At 42.5% G+C, this 20,822-nt stretch overlaps 1 protein-coding gene across 1 annotated transcript; it reads right to left on the bottom strand.

Moving 5' to 3' along the window:
- Window positions 1–238: 238 nt before the first annotated feature.
- SPIB (Spi-B transcription factor) lies at window positions 239–19,530 on the bottom strand. The gene is made up of 6 exons (XM_083378178.1): window positions 19,453–19,530; window positions 14,668–14,695; window positions 13,685–13,772; window positions 6,166–6,374; window positions 5,020–5,167; window positions 239–2,681 (listed from the first exon to the last, which is right to left on the bottom strand). Exons 1-6 carry the CDS (start codon window positions 19,473–19,475, stop codon window positions 2,383–2,385), a joined length of 795 nt encoding a protein of 264 aa, XP_083234304.1. The 5' UTR covers window positions 19,476–19,530; the 3' UTR covers window positions 239–2,382.
- Between the last annotated feature and the right edge of the window lie 1,292 nt (window positions 19,531–20,822).

Genomic DNA, 20,822 nt, shown 5'->3' on the forward strand with positions numbered 1-20,822 from the left:
CAGCATCCTTCCCTCCCAGTGTTTGAATGACTACAAAACAATTCAGCTGTAGCTAAATTCACTGTTGTTGTAAACATTTATTAGCAATTTCTAAAATATGTACAAAAGATATCCATTTTAAAAATAATCAGATTTTAACCCAAAACTCCTCACTGTAGTATTTAAATAAACATTTCAACTCTATATTACACACTCAAGTCCTAGGCCAGAAATTTAAGTCTTCCCCTCCCACCCCCATTGCTGCCCCTCCCCATCAACACTATCTTTTTTCTACTATTTGAAGATCTATTATATCCCTCCCTCCTGAAAGCTCCCTCATGTTTAACCTGCCTGTTCTTAGACCCAAGCCCTATGGGCCTCATCTTGTGCTTCCTCCAGTTACAAAAGGCCAGCCCACAAAACTGGGGTTGCACAACATGATTAACTGTAACTCAACAAACCACAGTGATTTGGTTACACAACCAATTCTAGTTAAGCCAGCAAACTGGCTAAACAAAACATGACTTTTCGAAAGTGGTGCATCTGTCTTGACTCCCAAGGGGAGAGACTAGTAGAAAGTCTCACGGACATGAATAATCTGCTTCCTTCCCACCATGATGCTTAAATGATGCTAACTCAGGCCATTTCCACATCCCCACTGTTTTCATTTCTCAATCTTTAGAAGCAATTTTTAGGTGATTGCTGCTACCAACTGAAGAACTAGAAGTAAACATCACTGCCCTGATCCAAAATTTGTTGATCCTAGAGCACTAATTTTCAACCTTGGCAACTTTAAGGTGCATGAACTTCAACACTCAGAGAAAAGTGACTTTCTCCTGGGAGTTGAAGTCCATACATTTTAAAGTTACCAAGGTTGAAAAACAATGCAGTAAGCAACAAATATCCCCTTACTTCCAGTACAGAGAGGGAAATTAGCAACCCATAAATTATGATGGGTGCTACAAGGTTATCAAAGTCAAGGTTCAGATGTTTCTCAGGTTATGGCCTTGAATGTTCAAGCTTGGGACAGTGCTCAACAACTTATAGTGGGTTCTCGAAGTTCCAGCTATCACAGAATCCCCACAGTCATGTGATCACAATTTCCAAAGTTCTCTACTGACTACCAACAAGTAACTTCAGTAATGAAGCTGGCAGGAAGTCAGAAGTTGTGATCACATGAGGTTCTTGCTCAACAACCCTTATGGTCATTGCTGAACAATACAAAACTGCTTTACTTAGCAACAGCAACTCCAGACCTAATTGTTGTCATAAACCAAGGACTACTTATACCAGAGATGAATTGGAAATGATTTAGCTCAGTCCTCCAATACTATCAATGCCGCAAAAATGTAAAAATTTTGAGTTGCTACAAAATCTTTGTGTGAAACTGCCATAGAGGATTATATCAAACCAGAGAAGTCATATAAATCCCAAGGTGCATATCTGCCTCTGGTTTTCTTCCAGAGTATTTGTTGGATTAAAGAACAAGAGAGGAGTACTTTTTCAGACCAGCACTTGTAGGATGATGCCTCTCCTTACCAATTTTCTTTATTCTTTCCAAGCCAAAAGAATGTTGGAAAGAAATTTCTTACAAGAAACTGTATAGGTGTTTTAAAAGACTCTAACCAACTGTCTTTCCAGATTATTCTCTAAAAACTGAACAGAACAGAACCAAATTTGGCGTGAGGAAGGAAGCTGGCAAAAGATTAAAAAAAATGGATTGAATCAGGGCAGTAACTTAGATTGTGGCTGATTCACCCATTCTAAGCCGAGTCCCTCCTCCTTCCTGATCATATGAGTGGAGTAGGTATTAAGAGATTGGAAAGAGTTCGAGAATTATGCTCTGCATAATTTTCCTACTTGCTCCAAAGGTCATATATGTTGATGAAACAGTAAAGCATGGAATGGCAAGAGAATAAGGGAAGCATTGAACTGAGAGCCCTGTGCAATTGTAGGAAGATGCTACAAATATTTTAAGGAGGGGCCATAAATCCATTAAGGCCATACTCAAAAATAATTTAGCAGCTCTGCTGCTGTCTCATTCTTTTTTCATTCCACCAAGATCCCCAAAAGAGTTGATATGAGCACTGGTTCTCAAACCATCCAGGAAAGATCAATCCAGGAATCCCAGCCAGATGCATCTTAGCTGAACTCCACTTTCCCATCCCAAAAAGGAACACACCCACCCCAAGTCCTGGTCCATAAACCTTCCCCTAAAGTGCAGATCCCCCCACCTAGTAAAAGCCCTCATTACTTTCAGATCCTCCCTCCTCGCTTACTGCAAAACCTCTGGCAGGTTTTCTAATACAGCCATACTGGCAAATGCCCAAATACAGTTTTCAAGAAAGCCAACAGAGGAAGCATTTCATTGGAGGTTATTCTGGCCCAGGAGTCTTGAGGGCTTTAGGAAGAAGGTGATGGGCTCAGCAGTGAGGTCCCAAACTGGTACGTGAGCTTCTTTTTCACCTTGCGGATCTCGCCCGTTTTGCCATAGTTGCGCAGAGCTCGAGCCATTTTTTGGTAGGTCATTTTTTTGCGGTTGCCTTTCTGCTGGCCCCAGCGATGTGCCAGAAGCTCCTTGTGCTTTGAAGAGAACTGGAAGATGCCTGCATCACGCTGCACCCACCACACACATTCTTTCATGTCACCACCTTCAAGGAGCTCCAGCAAAAACTGGTAGAGGCGGAGTTTTCTGCGAGAGCCTGCAGAAGAGACCAAAGATCGGGATAGACAGATGTGTCAGATGGCCCCCACCATCTGCTGCTCAGAGGAAAGCACTCCCCCAAGGAGGAAACGAGATTGTCATGACTGCAGCCTCTCTTATTCTCAAGGATCGCAGAAGCCCGAGAGGGCTTTTCAGCATGTCACGAGGCTAAAAATCTCTGCGACAAATTTCACATTTCTCTACATGAATCTCTGATTGCAAATTAAAGTAAAATCTCTTTTTGGATTTCCTCCAAGAGTTAGGATACCACGGGGGGGGGGAGGACTTCTTGTGGAGGGTGGGGGAAGATCACAATCCTGACATTTCACCATTCAGCTCTAAGAAAATTCTCCCAAGAATGGATTGATTACATCCAGAATAAATATGGGACTAAAAAGTTTCACTTAGCATTTGAATAAGTATTGATGTGATATTTATATTGCTTGTAGTTATTTTATAAGAGTTAAAGTGCGACAGATTTAATAGTTATTGTTGTTTGCATATGGTAGATTATGATTGTTTTTATTGTTATACCTTGTATTTAGCTCTGGGAAGTTGGGGAGGGGGGGAGGGGGAGGGAGGGAGGTGTTGGGGAGGGTTGGGAAGAGGGGAGGGGGTTGGGAGGGGTTTTGTTTTGTTGAAAATAAAATGTACTGTAAAACTTTTCAATAAAAAAAAGAAAGAAAATTCTCCCAAGCAATGGAGATTCACACTGATGCTTGTTTTGTAATCCAGATGAACACTGCCCTTAATCTTCCTCATTTGTTCAGAAAATAGGAACCAGTTACTCAAGGTTGGGAATAGATAGGATTCTAGCATCGTATCACAGGATTTCTTCCATTCAGCTAATCATGCAAAGCAACCATTGGTTGTTTTATAGGCTATTCTAGAGAGGTCAAATAGGAACAAGAGACTTTTTGCATAATATCAATATGGACCATTTCACTAAATAGCACCTGTGTACGATGCATCAAGCCAGCACTGTGGCATAATAGTATAAGTAAGAAAGATGGTTGAAGAATCTTCACTATTAATTATATATTGTAGACCAATAGTTAACTCTATAAAGGTAAAAGTTCCCCCACACATGCGTGCTAGTCGTTTCCAACTCTAGGGACCGGTGCTCATCTCCGTTTCAAAGCCGAAGAGCCAGCGTTTGTCCGAGGACGTCTCCGTGGTCATGTGGCCGGCATGACTAGACACCAAAGGCACATGGAACACTGTTACCTTCCCACCGTAGTGGTCCCTATTTTTCTACTTGCATTTTTACGTGCTTTGACAAAAAGCAGAGTTACCAGTTTCAGAATGAATGTAGAACTGATTCTAAGATTGGGAGGGGGCAAGGGGTTAAGAAAGGAATTCCCATATATACGTACAGCTAAGACATAAGCAGGCAAAACAAGAATTAATAATTAAGAGATTTTCCTTTGTGGAATAATAATCAACTTCCTTGAGATGGCAGATGCTTATAGATTCTTAGTAGCATATTCTGATAAAATCCTTCTTTAGCAACCACAATTGGAATTGGCAACTCAGTCAGTAAGCCAAGTGGTGGCTAAGCGAAACTAGGATTGTGTTTACAATCTCACTTCAACTTCCCGTTGCTTTAGAGATCTGCGAAGGTTGTAAATGCAAGGATTGATCATAAAATTACTTTTTCATCACCATTGTAACAGCAAACAGTCAATTAAATAAGAAAGTTGCTAAACATTAAAAGACACACCAAGCTCAATTGTCTCAAAGGTGCTTTTTCAAAAGACAACTGGACTTTGTTTTTCCTTGATGACATTTTGCTTCTCATCCAGGAAGCTTCTTCAATTCTGAAGAATAGATGAGAAATGAAACGTCTTAAAGGTAAAGCAAAGTTTAGTTGCCTTTTGAAAAGGTGCCTATGGGGGCAACCATGACCTGGATGACTGAGAATCTCCACAGATACCAAGCTCAATTCCTCTTAATTGTAAACATTCAGTTTTCTTAGCAGTGCTCCAGCATGTGTCTGAAATGCTTCTCAATTTCTCAATCTCGCCCACATATTGTGCCTGCTGAAATTTAGTGAGCAAGCTGCATTCCCTCATCCTGATGCCCTTTGGAAGTGCTGGGCCACATCTGTTGGGAAAGAAGGGAAGTGGAATCTAATACATCTGCCAAATGCCAGGCTGTAGATAGCAGCTGTGTTCTGGGATCATATGCCTAAATTATCTGTTGTGGACTGATTTCTTAGTGATGGTTTGTGCCTGGGGCATACTTCATTAGCTTGCAGATCAATACTCTGGGCCCTCTGTCATCTTTGGAGGCTTTATCTACTTTCTGAGTTAGGATTCTTACTCTCCACTCACCAGAATCAAACCTAGACAAGAGATTCTCATCCAAATCACTCTCAGAAGATACTTCCAGATTCCGGGCATCCTTGTGAATTTCCCCCTCTTCTGACAATGGGCTACATATTTCCCTTGGAGCAGAATATTGTTCGTATGGCAGATAGATCTGTAGAGATCAAATGACAATTTAATGGAATGAAACATTTAAATAGCAGTTGCCAGTCTTGAGAGTAAGGACCAAACTGGATTACATAGATTATTACAAAAGTTAAATGACTCTCCAGTTGATCTGTTTCTTTTATATGAAAGACGCTTTATAGTCTGAACCTTTTAATGTCACATAGCAAAGAAATATTTTGGGGGATAGGAAAAAAGTTATTTGTCTTACACTTCCTGCCCAAAAGATCTCTAAAACCATGTCTACTGCCAGAAGGTCTCCCTTTTACACTGGTTCAATCTTAGAATATACTGCTATATTTTGTTGACAGCATTTCCTTATCTCTTTCTAAAGTCCAAAGATTACACCATGCAGAAAACTCTATATCCTCTCTCTCTCTCTCTCTCTGTGTGTGTGTGTGTGTGTGTGTGTGTGTGTGTGTAAAGAGTTAAGGATTTCATATCCCTTGATTAACCAACAGTACAAGTAGTCCTCAACTTGCAACCATTTGTTTAGAAAGTTACAATGGCATTGAAAAAATGGCTTATGACCAGTTCTCACACTTACGAACATTATAAATTCCCCATGGTAATATGATCAAAATTCAGGCACTTGGCAACTGACATGTACTTTTAACAGTTGCAGTATCCTGGAGTTACATGATCTCAATCTTCAACCTTCCCAGCCAACTTCTGTCAAACAAAATGAACGGGGGAAGCTGGATTCACTAAATGACAGACTGATTAATTTAACAACTGTAGTGATTCACTTGACAACTGTAACAAAAAAGATTGTAAATAAAGTGTGACTTGTTTAACAACTGCCTTATTTAGCAACTGAAATTATGGTCCTACGGTGGTCATAGGTCATTAGCAAAAGTCATGCTGGCCAGGAAATCCATATATCTGGAAATAACCTGATAGGAAAAAGAGTCATGGTCTTCCCAAGGAGATCTAAGGGATTCGGGTTCCTTTCCCCTTCCCAGATACTAAGGTTCCGCCCATTACCTCAGTGTTGTATTCGCCCTTGAATACCATAGCTGAATTCTGGGCAGGCATCATTCCCTCATGGTTGTAGACTGGTTCCAGAGAGAGCTGTGGCTGGGGGTAAGTGCCAGGGGGGTAGGAGGCTTGGACATTCTGCAGCTGAGCCAGGTGTCCTATCTCAAAGGGTTCATATCCAGGTTCTTGCATCTCTAGCCAGTTCATACAAGACTCTGAAAGGCAAAATCCCAGGTCAAAAAGAAGGATCCAAAAGACCTAGAGAAGCTCGCTGTTCAGGAGCATCCTATTAAAAAGTGATCCAAAGTCATCAGCAAATGCGCACAAACTTCAGGTTAGTAGGTGTTTTCTTTGACGATTTGTTGCAACCAAAATCTACCAACCAGAGGGGATGATGAAGTGTAATGAAAAGAAATAGCTACTGCAACTTTCTTTCCACCATACACTGGAATAACTACTGGGCCCAGCCTTTCAGGCTTTCAGAAGAGAAGTGGTTCTTTCCATGGACACTTAGCTCAGGTTGAGCAGAGTTCCCATTGGTGGGATATAACAAATTTCTGATCACCATTAAATTGTTTATTTATTTTAGTTATATATGTGGCACCTGGTTTGAACTGGGCAGCCACAAAAATGCTTAAAACAAAGCAATAAACAAATAAACAAACCTGCACATCTACTGGAAATCAGTAGAGCCTCATCTGCCCTTTCACCTGCTCTTGTTTTGTATTTACTGGTAATCTTCAGCTTACAACCACATTTGGCATTGGAATTTCTGTCGCTAAGCGATGTAATCACTAAATGAGCCACCATGTTACCAGACCTGATTTTATCACCATTTTTACTGTGGTCATTGGGAGAATCAAGCAATTAAAAATGGTTGTTAACCAAATCCAACTTCCCAAATTGACTTTGCTTGTCATGGCTGGGAAGGTTGCAACTTACAATCACATGACCGTAAGACACTGCGCCCATCGCAAATGCGAACCGGTTGCCAACTATCAGAATTCCAATCATGTTTATTCTTGGAGTGGTGTGATGGTTATAACATTGAAGATGGGTCATGAGTCACTTTTTCTGACCCTATTGTAACTTTGAGCCATTGTTAAACAAATAGTCATAAATCAAGGACTATCTGCAGTAGCCAGCTCGGTCATCATCAACTACAGTTCCATGCAAGTGGACTGAAAACAGGCAGAAGAGAAAAAGAATGACAGTGTGCTCTAAGAGTTAGGTGTTGGATTAGGACAGGGATAGGCAGCCTTGGCTCTTTTATGACTCGTGGACTTCAACTCCCAGAATTCCTGAGCCAGCATGGCTCAGCTTAGAAACCTCTCCCTTTCCCCTCAGCATGGCTGGCTTAGGAATTCTGGGAGTTGAAGTCCACAAGTCATAAAAGAGCCAAGGTTGCCTACCCCTGGATTAGGAGTTCGAAGGCCAAATCTACTCTCCACCTGAAAACCTACTAAATGACATGAAGCCAGTCATTGTCTCTGACTATTCTAGAAGCCTAAGGAGGAAATGGAAAGCAAGAGCTCTGTATATATTGCCCAGAATTCCTGGAGCAAAATGGGGATAGAGAAACACAAAGGAATATCACATCTTTGTCTTGATCCGACTTACTTTCCACAAAGAGGACAAAGAGAAGAAGAGGTCCTCACACAGTCAGCATGCAAAGAGCAGATCAGAAAAAACAGCAGATAAGGCTGCTGTTTCCCTAATCTGCCATTCTTGATAGCTTTTCTATACTCCCTATCACAGGCAGCTTTCAATGGCAAGCTTCTTAGTCGTATCAGAAATCAAGTAAATAAAACGGAATCACAGGCCGGTTACAGGTAGTCCTTGACGTACAACCACAATTGAGCCCAAAATTTCTGTTGCTAGCAAGACAGTTGTTAAGTGAATTTTGCCCCATTTTACAACTTTTCTTGCCACGGCTGTTAAATGAATCACTGCAGTTGTTAAGTTAGTAACATGGTTGTTTAAGTGAAACTGGCTTCCCCGTTGACTTTGCTTGTCAGAAAGTCACAAAAGATGATCGTATGACTGCAGGACATTGTAACTGTCATAAATATGAGTCAGTTGCCAATCATCTTAATTTTGATCAGGTGATTATGGGGATGTAGTAACAGTCGTAAGTGTGAAAAATACTCGTAAGTCACTTTTTTAGTGCAGTTGTAACTTTGAACGAAACAAATGATTGTAAGTTGAAGATCACCTGGACCATCTGCGGACTTCCCTTTAAGTTGGTTTTGTACGCTATTCTTTTCTCTTTTGCTGTTAAGACTGATGGGGATTCTTCTGGAGAGGGATAAGAGAATCCCTGTGTATTATTTGCACTCATGCCCACTACTTGCTTAGAGATGTGGTTCTGTCTGTTGAGGTTTCCCATGGGGAGGAGGCCTACACAATGCTTTTTTTTCCCCTATCACCTTAAGAGAAAGGCTTCAATGCCCACTTGGTTTGCCCAGGTACAAGGGGTAGATGATGCACAATGCTGACTACAAAGAGCTCTCTGTGTTCTGGGCAGCTGTAAAGTAGGGTCTGTGCAAATATCTGCCACCATGAATTTGCATAGGAATAGCAAGCTGAACCCTAACGGATATTTGCAGTCTTGCTTCTCCCCACCAGGGAGCAAAATCAAAATAAGGCGGTAATGGGATCCCTGAATAGCTCAGAAGGTGGGTTTTTAAAACCTGTTTCATACAGTAGAATAAGGAACATGCTTAACTCCTATATTATAGCAAACTCAATTTGCAAAGATTGAATCTCTAATCAGACTAACTAGTACCATCTATTTTCAAACAAGAACTATCTTTAGATATTGAGGCAAGGGGCTATTATCATGGGAGAAAATGCTTATAAACCATTTCAAAAGAGGCTTGCCGGCTGATTAGGTAGGACATCAAACAATATTTTTCAGTACAATATTTTGTTGCAAATTCTACTTGGGACTTTGTATCTCTTCTATCAGACAAATTGCAATACTTGGTTTCCCTTTAGCTTCCTGCTAATGTAATTCTTGCATTTGTGTTGTTTATTAGTGATTATAACTTCCAATGAAAAATATGGTGTGTGCTTAAAATAGCCCCATGCACTTACATTTTTCAAGCTACATAAGGAGTGTGGTTTTGGTGATCCTGCTAAAAGAAGACCAAAGCAGAAACAGTGAGGAAGATGTCGTTCATCAGGAATGTTATTTGCTAGCACATAGACCTACTACACACATGTTCATAGAATGAACATCCACATTTCCATTTGCCATCAAGGCAGTACATGCATTGCCTACTGAGGAAAGAAGTGTCATTTGCCCCTTCCAAGAAAAATGTGAAGAGCCCTTCCAATGGTTGCAAAGACTGCAGCAAATGAGGATAAAAAGTAGCCTTTTGGTAAAATGGGAAGACCAAACACGTTGGACCTTTATGTTAGACTCAAAGGAGCTTCCTGCACTGGTTCTGGAAGCTTGTCTATTGAAGCTTCCACAAGGCTAAGCCTGCTAGGTGAACTGAGCAAAACAACCATTTGTTCAGCCACTCAGTTGGCTACAGTAGGTTGGTAGCAGACATCAAGGTGCTGGTGATGACCTATAAAGCCCTAAGTGGCTTGGGTCTGGGATATCTGAGGGAACACCTGCTGCTGGCATCAAGCTCCCTTCATCCTGTGTGCTCCCAAAGGGAGGGTCTTCTCAGGATGCCGCCGGTAAAAGATTGCCGGCGGGTAACACCCAGGGGGAGGGCCTTCTCAGTGGGTGCGCCTGCCCTCTGGAACCAGCTGCCTGTAGAGCTGAGGACTGCCCCTGACCTTCTCTCATTCCGCCGGGACCTGAAGACTTGGCTCTTTGAGCTTTCTGGCCTGGACTGAGAGTATTAATTGGGGTTTTAAATTGGATTTTAATTGGGGTTTTATATTTATTCAAGGTCTAAATGTAATTATTTTAACTGTTCTTAATTTTTGTAATTGTTGTATTGCTATTTTAAAAAACCTTGTGAAGCGCCCTGAGTCCTACGGGAGAAGGGCAGTATATAAGTCTAATAAAGATAAAGATTCAAGGTAAGTAAAGGCTGCTTTCAGTTGACATTGAGTCCTGGTATCAATAAGGAATGTGATCATGCTGTTTTTTTCAGCAACAATACAGAAATGGCCATTCACTTTCTCAGTCAAGCTCACAATGCAAACAAGGTCACCTAAGTGCTCCCAAGGGCTGAGATTAACAATAGTTATATTGTTATTGAGGAGTAATAGTAGTTATGTTATTATTAGATTGTTAGATTTGGTATGTAGAGAATATACCAAATACTCCTGCTTCATGTGTTCCTGCAACCATCTACCTGTGAGGTAGGCTGGGCTGTGAGAGAACAAGTGGCTCCATGTCACCCACCCAGCTGGCCTTCATGCCTAAGGGAGACCTAGAACTCAGTCTCCCAGTTCCTAGGCCAGATCCTTCACCACTACGCCTAACTGACAATGTCAAGGAGTGGTTAAAATGGTAAGTTTGAATAGTAAGACCCAGGCAAATACCCACTTGACTGGAAAGCTCACTACCCCATAGGGGTGTTGTTGTGGTGATAAAATGAGAGGGATGTCCTATGTACAGCACTCAGAGAACAAATGACAAATGTAAAGGCCCACTATTTATCAAGAAGTTTGATCCATGAGTACTATTATGACAGGAGGCTGATCTCTCACAATGCCTAGGGCATGGCTTTTCAACTGGTGGTACGCGTACCACCAGTGGTACGTGAGTACATGGCTGGTGGTACGTGAATGACCGGTTGAACAGCACTGTAAAAAAAAAATTGTGGGGAAAAAAGTAAAAAAAGCATTTTTTACTAACCTGCTTTCAGCTGCATTCCGTTTCTCCATTCGCTTCTCAGCTTTCAGTGTTTGTGGGACAAAAAAAAAAGTTCCATGAGACTTTCTAACTTCTTGCGAGATCTCGTGAGAAGTTAGAAAGTCTCATGGAACTTTTTTTTTCTTTTTTACCGATAGTCCCACAAACACGTGGGGAAGGCTAAGAAGGGAACGGAGAAACAGAATGCAGCTGAAAGCAGGTTAGTAAAAAAAATGCTTGGGGGACACGAGGGCATCTGGGTAGGGGCAGGGGCGGTCACCTTACCCTGCGTAGTGGTGGGAGGGTTAAAAGGTGTGAGGGGCCCAGGAGGAGTTGTGAAAGCAGGTGGAGGGGAGGCCAGATTGTGGGCACTGCTTGGGGCGGAGGGCAATCGCATGGTAGAGGCGCTGCTTGGGGCTGGAGGGTGATTGCACGGTAGAGGCGCTGCTTGGGGCTGGAGGGCAATTGCATGCATGAACAGGACAGCCACACACAGCAGAGGTGCTGCTTGAGGCTGGAGGGGAGGCCGGGCAGATTGCGGGCACTGGCATCAGTGCCTGAAATCTGCCCGGCCTCCCCTCCAGCCCTGAGCAGCACCTCTGCCGTGTATGGCTGTCCTGTACGCAAGGCCTTCTCTCACCTGTTGGATATCAGCAGCCCAGATTTGGTAGCTCTACTTAAGACCTGCTGAGGTGATTTATTTTCACCGAGCGGGAGATGTGACCCAGTGCCTGCCACCGTGGCTTGCTACTGTTCCCCATGTTTTTCAATTGACAACCTGTAGCTGCCCTTGAAAGTGGCTGGCTGGAACGGGGGATCTAAAATCCTGATCAGCCGAGACATCTCCAAGCTGGGGACCTGGCTATGCATTGCTCTCCCACCTGGTTGCAATGCGGAGGCTCCCGTGAAGTGCTGATTCCAGCCGGCGAAGGCTGCTGTGGCGGTGGGCAGGCGAGGGAGGCACGGCGTCAGTGCCCTCCTCTCCTCCCTTCCCTTCCCCTCCTCTCCCTCTGCTTCTCCCCGCGGTGTCCTTCTGTGGCAGTGAGGCATGCTAGTGCCCTGCGCTACGCTCCACTGCGGGGGCCGCCCTAGGAAAGGTGGAAGCACAGCTGTAGTCCGGGACAGTCAAATGCTGGCTGGCTTTGTGCCCCTGTCCTACAAGAGCAGCTGGTTGTGAGTTGCTGGCCTGCGCTTCCCCGAGTGCACCTCAGCCCCGGACCTCCCCCCACCCAGGACTCCAGCTGTGTCTGCAAAAGGCGAACGGGGCAAAGGGCGCTTTGGTGTGTCTTCTATCCCTCCCGTGTGAAGGGCGCCTTCCTGCCCCAAGGTCCACAGCAGCATTGTTGGCATGTGTGGATCAACTCTGTTGCTGGAATAAAGCTAGCAACCTCCAAGTATCGTTGATAGATCTTCCCCAACTTTCCTCCAGTGCTTCATAAAGAGTTAAGTGGGCATCAGATTTCTTGGTAAAAATGGATTTGGAAGGAAGGAAGGAAAGAAATGACAATGGGAGGGAGGGAAGGAAGAAAGGAAGGAAGGAAAGAAGGAAGGAAGGGACAATGGGAGAGAGGGAGGGAGAGAGAAAGAGGGGGAGAGAGAAATAGAGAGAGGGAGTGAGAGAAGGAGAAAGAAATGGGAGGGAGAAAGAAAAAGAAATAGAGAGGGAGAGAAAGAGAGATGGAGAGGGAGAGAGAGAGAGAAAGAAAAGGAGGGAAATAGAGAGAGGAAGAAAGAAAGAGGGAGAAATAGAGAGAGGGAAAGAGAAAGAGAGGGAGAGAAAGAGAGGGAGGAAGAGAGAGAAACAGGGAGAGAGAGAGAGAGAGAGAGAAGTTAAATTAGTAACATGGTTGTTAAGTGAATCTGGTTTCCCCACTAACTTTGCTTGTCAGAAGGTTGCAAAAAGCAATCACATGACCCTGGAACAATGTGACCATCATAAATATGAATCGGTTGCCAAGCATCCAAATGTAAATCACATGACCCTGGGGATGCTGCAACGGTCATAAGTGTGAAAAATGGTCATAAGTCCTTTTTTCAGTGCCGTTGTAACTTTGAACAGTCACTAAGCGAATTGTTGTAAGTTGAGGACTACCTGTACTTTATCCTTTTTTCTTTTGGGGGGGGTCAAGTTTTTGACACCTTGCTGGGCGACTGGTGGTACTCGGACATTGCCTTATCCTAAAAGTGGTACAATGGGTGAAAAGGTTGAAAAGCCCTGGCCTAGGGCACTCTCCACCTTCCTAAGACTAGAAAACCCCCAAATATGAGATTGCATATGTTGTGGCAGATTCCCATGAATGTTAACTATGCAGAAATGTCCAAGAAGTCAGGTGGTGGTTAGTTACATGACTAAATCTAAATTGCGCAAGAGACCAGAGCAGAGGGGAAGAAGGGGCAGAAGAGAGATCAGCAGCTGTGAAACAGAAAAAAATGAGTGATAAGAGTTGCTTCTTGGAACTCTTTTAAGGCTGGGCAAAAGTGTCCTATATAAATCAGCAAGTCAGAGAGTGATAAACCGTATTTATTTGTGAGGGTAGCTGGGATCCTTGTAGTTGATTTCTATGGCACCTTATTTCAAACTTGCTTTCTTTTTTTAAGTGATGGATTTTCTCCTCTATCATGGCCTTTTAACTGATTGGTTTTCTTTACAATTTTGCATTACACTGTAAAATATTGAACCACTAAAATAAATCTTACCTGGGGAGCTCTCCGGATCTCCAAAGCAGGGAGGAAATGTGGATTCTTGCTTGTAAGAATCCAAATCACTGATAAATCCACTGGGGAACTGAGAAACATAGTGATGTTGTAAGTATAATATAAACTCCTGAAATGTTTCCCAAGATGCATTAGGAAGGCAAGGGACCCTGCCTTGTCAATCCATCCAATCCTTGGTTCAAGACAGTCATTTCCCCACCATGAATTCTGCAGTCATGACTTCTGCAAACATCTCATTATGCATCAATGGAGGGGTGGAAGATGTGCATGATGATGTCACCTCATAAACCATATGACATATATTTTTATCAGACCAAATACTTCAGGCTGTTCTTTGGCCACTGGGGTGTGTGTGTGTGTGTGTGTGAGAGAGAGAGAGAGAGAGGGAGTGAGTGAGAGAGAGGGAGAGAGAGAGGGAGAGAGAGAGAGAGAGAGGGAGAGAGAGGGGGGGAGAGAGGGAGTGAGTGAGGGAGAGGGAGAGAGAATGAGTGAGTGAGAGAGAGGGAGAGGGAGAGGGAGAGAGAGAGGGAGAGGGAGAGAGAATGAGTGAGTGAGAGAGAGGGAGAGGGAGAGAGAATGAGTGAGTGAGAGAGAGGGAGAGAGAATGAGTGAGTGAGAGAGAGGGAGGGAGAGGGAGAGAGAATGAGTGAGTGAGAGAGAGGGAGAGGGAGAGGGAGAGAAAAAAATTAAAGATGATAGCTGCAATGCATTTGGTTGCCATTTTGGCTTTTTTAAAAATCATCTCCCATACTTGCCATTCCCATTCTCCCTGAGAAGTGAAAATACCATTTTATTTTCAGTCTTTGGTGACCTCCTTTGTCTCTTCCTCTCTCTTCCTTCCCTCCCACTCTTTTCTTCGCTTTCAACAGGTTAACAGAAAAAGTACAAAGAGGTTTGAACCTCCTAAAATTAGGTCAGGGGTCCAACCCTATTCAGAATTCAAGAATTTGAAATCACATGCTTACCATATAGCCATATTGGGATCCATCAGGCCTGTGAAGAGAGAAAGAAAATTGGTAAGCAGGTATACGGGCTGCCTGTACTAAGCTCATGTCTCTCAACTTGTGTTCCCATGACCAATAACATTGAACAATGATTAAAACAGCCAGCATTGAAAAGTTAGGCTCAGAATGACAGGAACTTCCTGCTCTATATTGTTGTTTGGGTAGATAATATAAGGTTTTCTTTCACACATCACATAAATCTACACATAGCCATGCTTATTCAGAAGCAAGTTCCACTTTGTTCAATCAAATAAAAGTGGAAATAGTTAAGATTTCTTTGACTAGAAGAGTATTTTATAAATCTTAACAACAACTCTCATTATCCCTATTTCAGTTGCAGGGGATTAATTTTGAAACTGCAATCCTATACACATTGATCTGGGATTACAACTGAATAGACATATATGCTGTATGACAGTCCTATAATTAGCCTAGGAGCCTTTCCTTAGTAATTTATCACTATAAATTATCCCCAGAATGGGGATCATGATTTATGCAGCCTCTTCCCATTGGTTTGTGTACCACCTAACACTCAGCCCTGGCTGCCTTTTGTTGTTGCCACAACATCCTGGAGAGTAAAACCAACAGAGCTGTCTTTGGTTTTCACTTGTTGCCTACATGAATGGGCAAGAGAAAATTTGGAGGACATCAAACACAAACTACATTGAAGGGTGACAACAATACATTATGCTAGCAGGACATTATTCTACCATAGCAAGGAGTAATGCCTGGTAAAGCTCCATGATGAAGAAAGAGTTATGTATTTTATATATTCCTATAGTGACATTTGGTTCAAGTGAAAAAAATGCAAGATATACATGTCCCAATAAAAGAGAACAGATGTAGCTAAGAGACGAATTGTGGAGTTCTAGGTTCTCTCTGAGTTTGGTTATTTGCTTGCAGATGTTTCTTTATCTGGCTAGGTAATATCAGGGCGACTGAGAGTGGGGTCTGCTCCCTGACAATAGCTTGCCTTGCCAGTGTGGTGCGGTTGTGGATTTCTCCTTGGTTGTTCTTTGATTAGGGTATTATTTTCTGCTTGATTATTAGTCTGGTGTTAATCAAGGGGAACAAAACCTAAATGATATAATTCTGCAGAGAGACACATAGACATAAACCATATTTACACACTTTTCAAAACAGACAATACTGCAAAAAGGCTAAAAAGGGGAAAACAAAGTTCAGAACAGATCAGCAACCAATATCCAGATAAGCAAGGATTAACAAACAAATAAGCAGAAAATAATATCAACATCAAGGAACTAGTGGCAGGACAAATTACTATGCATAATCAGGAAGCAAACTCCATGCTCACTAGCACTGATGGTGTTACCTAGTCAGGTAATGAAATGACTGCAAGCAAAGTAAACATGTACAGATTTCACATACATGTCCTCCAGTGGGAATAAAACCTAATTCTATATAATATAATCCCACAGAATTTTCATTCAGAGTAAAATTGAAAAGTGTTCAGAGAATCTATTTTTTTCCTCCTCTACTACTATTAGTTCATTGAAATCAAGATAACCCCTTCTATTCCACAAATACAATCACTGACTAGACTGACTATCCTTAACAATTGCACTTCATCCCCATTTACATCATCTCTAGCCTTGTAAGCTATTCTCTGAATTAATTTTCCTAAAATCAAGGGTTCTTCAGATTTATTGAAGAATTTCATAATTCCCATTATTGGTATGGGGGGGTGTTATAGTTTAGATGCTGGGATTGTTGTAAGCCACCTAAAATAGCCCCACCATGAGATAGGCAGCAAATAAATTTAACAATTAAAGTAAATGGTATAAAAGATTCTAATGATTTACAAACTGAGCTGCATCATGCAACCTCTTCTGACACCTGGAAGGCCTGAGAGTGGGGAAGGCTGCTACTCCTTCCAGAGCTTAGGGTGCATTTGGATGTGCCATCAAAAGCCCCAAGGGGGGAGTTGGGAGCTACTGTTCCTTATCCCTGGGATTAGATACCTTCTTTGAGTCTAGGTGAATAATAATTCATTAGGAGTTATATCAAGTACCCAAAAGGATAAGTGTGGCCGTTCCTGCATTGCATTGATGATGGAAATACAACATTCTAAATAAATCAGCATAGCAAAGCATTGCCATATTCTGATACAACCCCATACTAGCTAGAACTTATGGAAGTTAAAAGTTAAAATGCCTGAAAGCAAGGAGGAGAGGGGGAGGAGGGGGATGGTGATAGCCCCTACCAAAACAGCATGACCCATTCACTTACCATGACATCATTGTACATGGCTCTGCCCATGATACAGAAAAAGATTAGAGAAAGTGTGAATCCTAAGGCTGAACATAAACCGTGTAGTAATACCTTCAAACAGGGTGCAGCTTTTTTCATAAAGAAGACATGTAGGAGAAAGAAAGAACAAATTCCCCCCAAACTTGCTCCTTCAGATGTTTTGCTCCAACAACTCAATCACAGTTACACTGACTTTGCTTTTAACCTTCAGCACAGGGCATCTAGATGTGGAAGGCTTCATTCTAGATAAGGAGTATGGGGGGAGGGGTCTTCCCAGTATTGTGCAATATAACCATCTTTGCTCTACATTGTACATTTACTGTAGGGAGGATAGTGGTAGCAGCAATCTCACCATTAACTAGAGCCAGTCTGCTATCTCAGACATCCAATTTGGCATGTTGAGAAAGGCAGTTATTAATTCCTTCATTTACCCTGGCTGCGATTATCCTGACACGAAGAGGGGAAAAACCTGTGAACCTAGATCACTCCACCAGATGCATTTTTATTTTTTTAAAAAATGTATTGTACACCAAAAAACTAGATTTCCCCAGGGTGGCTTTGAGCAGACTAAAATCACATGTGGTTCTAGGCAGCAAAGCACTATAATTAATATTAATATTGAAAGAATCATGGCAGCACCCCAAGCTTCAACAAAACGGGCCAGCTCTGGGTAGAAATGGGCCAAAAATCAGCATTTTTGAGTAGAACTACTAAGCAAGAGAACTGCTCATTGTCTCATTGTCACACTCTTGTGCTGAGGAAATATTCAAATCTAATTTTCCCAACCTTCACCAGTCTCAATATTTGCATAACAGACAACAGGAAAAGAAGAAAAGTGAGAGGGAGAAAGGTATGGGCTGGACAGAAACCTAGAATACAGGACATCTGGTCAGGTACAGGAGATGACAAAATAAAAATAGCAGCAATTTGGAGAATAGCTGGCAAAGTATGAAGTTATTGCTATACTCACAACTGTTGCACATTTTTTGTGAAACAATTGTATGAGTCAATTTTCTAAAAGGCTGCAATGTGAGAAATAGCAGCCAAAATATTCCTATATAAATAAGACAGGCATAAAAATTCCAGAGTCAAAAGTGAAGTCCCCTTCATGTATTTGGCATACGCTTAAAGAGATGGGGTGAAACACTAGATTGCATTAAGCTTAAAGAAGTGAAGGACAGAACAAAAAGGTCTCAAGATGAAAGCTACTCCTCTTGATTATATGAAGATGTCCATTTGAGAGTGATTTCCCAAGGATTTCTTCTGGGAAGCTTTTTAAATTCCAGTGTAGCTTATAACTCTTAAGTCTGCAAGGGGTCTCCCATCTAAGTACTAAACAGTTCCAATCATATTTAATGTTTTTGTTGTTTTTTTTGTTTTGTTTTGCTAGAGCCAAGATCAAGAAGGATCCACCTAAATTCAAATCCTAGGTCAACCATAGGGCTGAAGAAGTAATCTATGGACAAATCACCGATTCTCTGACCTTCTTCACTGGGTTTTGGGGAAAGGAAATTAAAACTGTACAGTGCTTAGATAACCCTTTAAGTAAAAAATAGGATTGACTGTAATAGAACCTAAATCTGGTCTGCCTCCTTTATGCCCTCACTGCCAGCAATGAGATTTTAACTAGCTCTTTATTTTCATTTATGACTTTTGACATTGTTTTATGAAATATTAAAAACATGTTGGTTTCTCAGTTTTAATATACATGTATACATACTGTTTTCTAGCAAGAAAATAGCCCTTTAACTTTCAGTTTTAGCCCCCAACGTTTTCCTTCATTCTTTTTAGACGTTTTGGTGAGCAAACTTTAGGTGGCTGAGGGTTACCCATTATATTTGGGAAGACTAAGAGCTATAAAGTGGGTGCAACTGGCTTTGGTGAGAACTTCAGAAGTTATTAACTGTATGATAGGGTTCTTTTAGGATTTCATATTTTAATTTAAATCTGTATAACAGCTCAGCATCACGGGAAACTTTGTCATTCTTTCCAGTGACACTGATCCAAAGGGGGCTCTGGGGGTCCCAAAAAGGGATGTTGGGGAATTATTGTGGCTTATAAGCCACAAGTTGGCTACCTCTGCCGATGGGCATATGTCTTTCCCAGGCGATGCGTCTGTTTTGCAAGCGTTGCGGGGCAGAGCCCTCCGAGTTCCACAGGCGCCCAGTTCTAGCACCTCGGCGCAGATCCACTGAAAAGGGCAGGCAGGCGCCAGAGCCGGTCAAGCGGAACACTGCCCGCTTTTGGGGCCAAAATCTACCAGCCCGGTAAGAAAGATGCGCGATTCAGGAAGGCGCCACTGTCCATTCTTACGTGCGAACCCGAGACACGAGGATCCGCTGTGCCCACGCTGAAATGCCACAATTTTACGCTTCTTTAAGCGACTAACACATCAGATCTGCGGCTCCCACCAAGGTCCGCTTCTGCCCTCTCCCCCTCCGTTCAGCCCCCCGACCCAGTTCCCCCCGCACTCACTGAGCGTAATCCAAATCCAGCATCCTGGATAGGCGACGACGGGAAGCGTGTGCCAGTCCGCTAGCCCGCCGAGGCGCATTCAGCGGCAGCGACCAGCCTTCTCCAGTGGTGTCGCCAGCAGTTTCGCCGACAGGGGGCCCATTTATATAGCCTTGCGATTCGCGAGTCGAGAGGGGAGTGACCTCAGACAAAATTCCCCCAGATAGGTGGGGCTGCCCTAAGACGGTCCTTGCGCAATGAGCTCCTTCAGCGAAGAGTGTCGGGGGTGGGGTGGGGGAGGTGGAGTTGTGGGAATTGTATAGTGGATCTCACACCATCTCAGCTAATACACCAAGTTCGGGGACGGAGATGCCTGAGGCGGTGCAGATCTTCCCGTTCCAGCCATGCAAAACGCCGCCTTAGATCCAAATCACGATGTTGTTACCAGTCAAAAACTCAAGACGAGGTTTCCTTCTGTTTTAGCCGAAAGCAATCGGCCAAATCGGACATAAAGACCAATAGTTGCCGTTTGGAGCAGTGAGAGAGAAAGAGAAAAGATAATTCAAAATACTTTTATTAGACCAGCTAAACTTTTATAATCATTGTAAATGTTTGGGAAATAAAAGAGACACAAATAGGTAAAGGTTAGGAGAAATGAGGCTACAGTAGTACATTCACCTCCCCTCAAATTCAGAAATTATGTTTTTTTCTCCATAGTTTTTTCCCCCCCAATTTCCACTACTTTGGTCTGCAGAGACCCTCCTCTGCTGTGGTGATGGGCTTTGAAAAACATTGTATTGTAAGGAACCAAGTTGTGAAAAGATTCCGGAGGGGGAGATTTGATTAATTGTCCTTATAAAATAAAGAAAGGCCAAAAAAAAGGTATCCTCTGGCACTGTAAAAATTAAACAGCTGAATCCCGAAATTATAGTATTAGTTTATTTCATTGCATAGCTCTTTAATGGTCGGTTCTGAGAGGTGAAAGATTGGATTAGAAACCATTGGAAAAGTAGCTCAAGACTCAAAACACAGAGATGGATTTAGATACCATTGCACACCAACGTTGATTTACTATTTTTATAATTAGCTTTGTATCCCACCTTTATTTTATACAATTCAAGACATTGTGCAAATGCTCTCACCCTCTTAAGTTGCCCATAACAAAAAGCTTGCGAGGTGTGTTGAGTTGAAAGGGAGTGACTGGCCCCAAGTCATTCAGTTGTAATTTAGGGACTTAAGGGAGGCTAGAATTTAACAGTCTCCCAGTTTTTAATTCACCAGATTAACTACTACCCCATATACAGAACTCCTGAAAGATACGATACTGGCATCCAAAATATAAGTTTTGCTCATTTGAGCACTGTGGATTTCAAATATAGAAAGAAAGATAC

The sequence above is a fragment of the Vipera ursinii genome (genome assembly GCF_947247035.1).
Source record: "Vipera ursinii genome assembly, chromosome: Z".
In the NCBI taxonomy this organism is placed as follows: Eukaryota; Metazoa; Chordata; class Lepidosauria; order Squamata; family Viperidae; genus Vipera; species Vipera ursinii.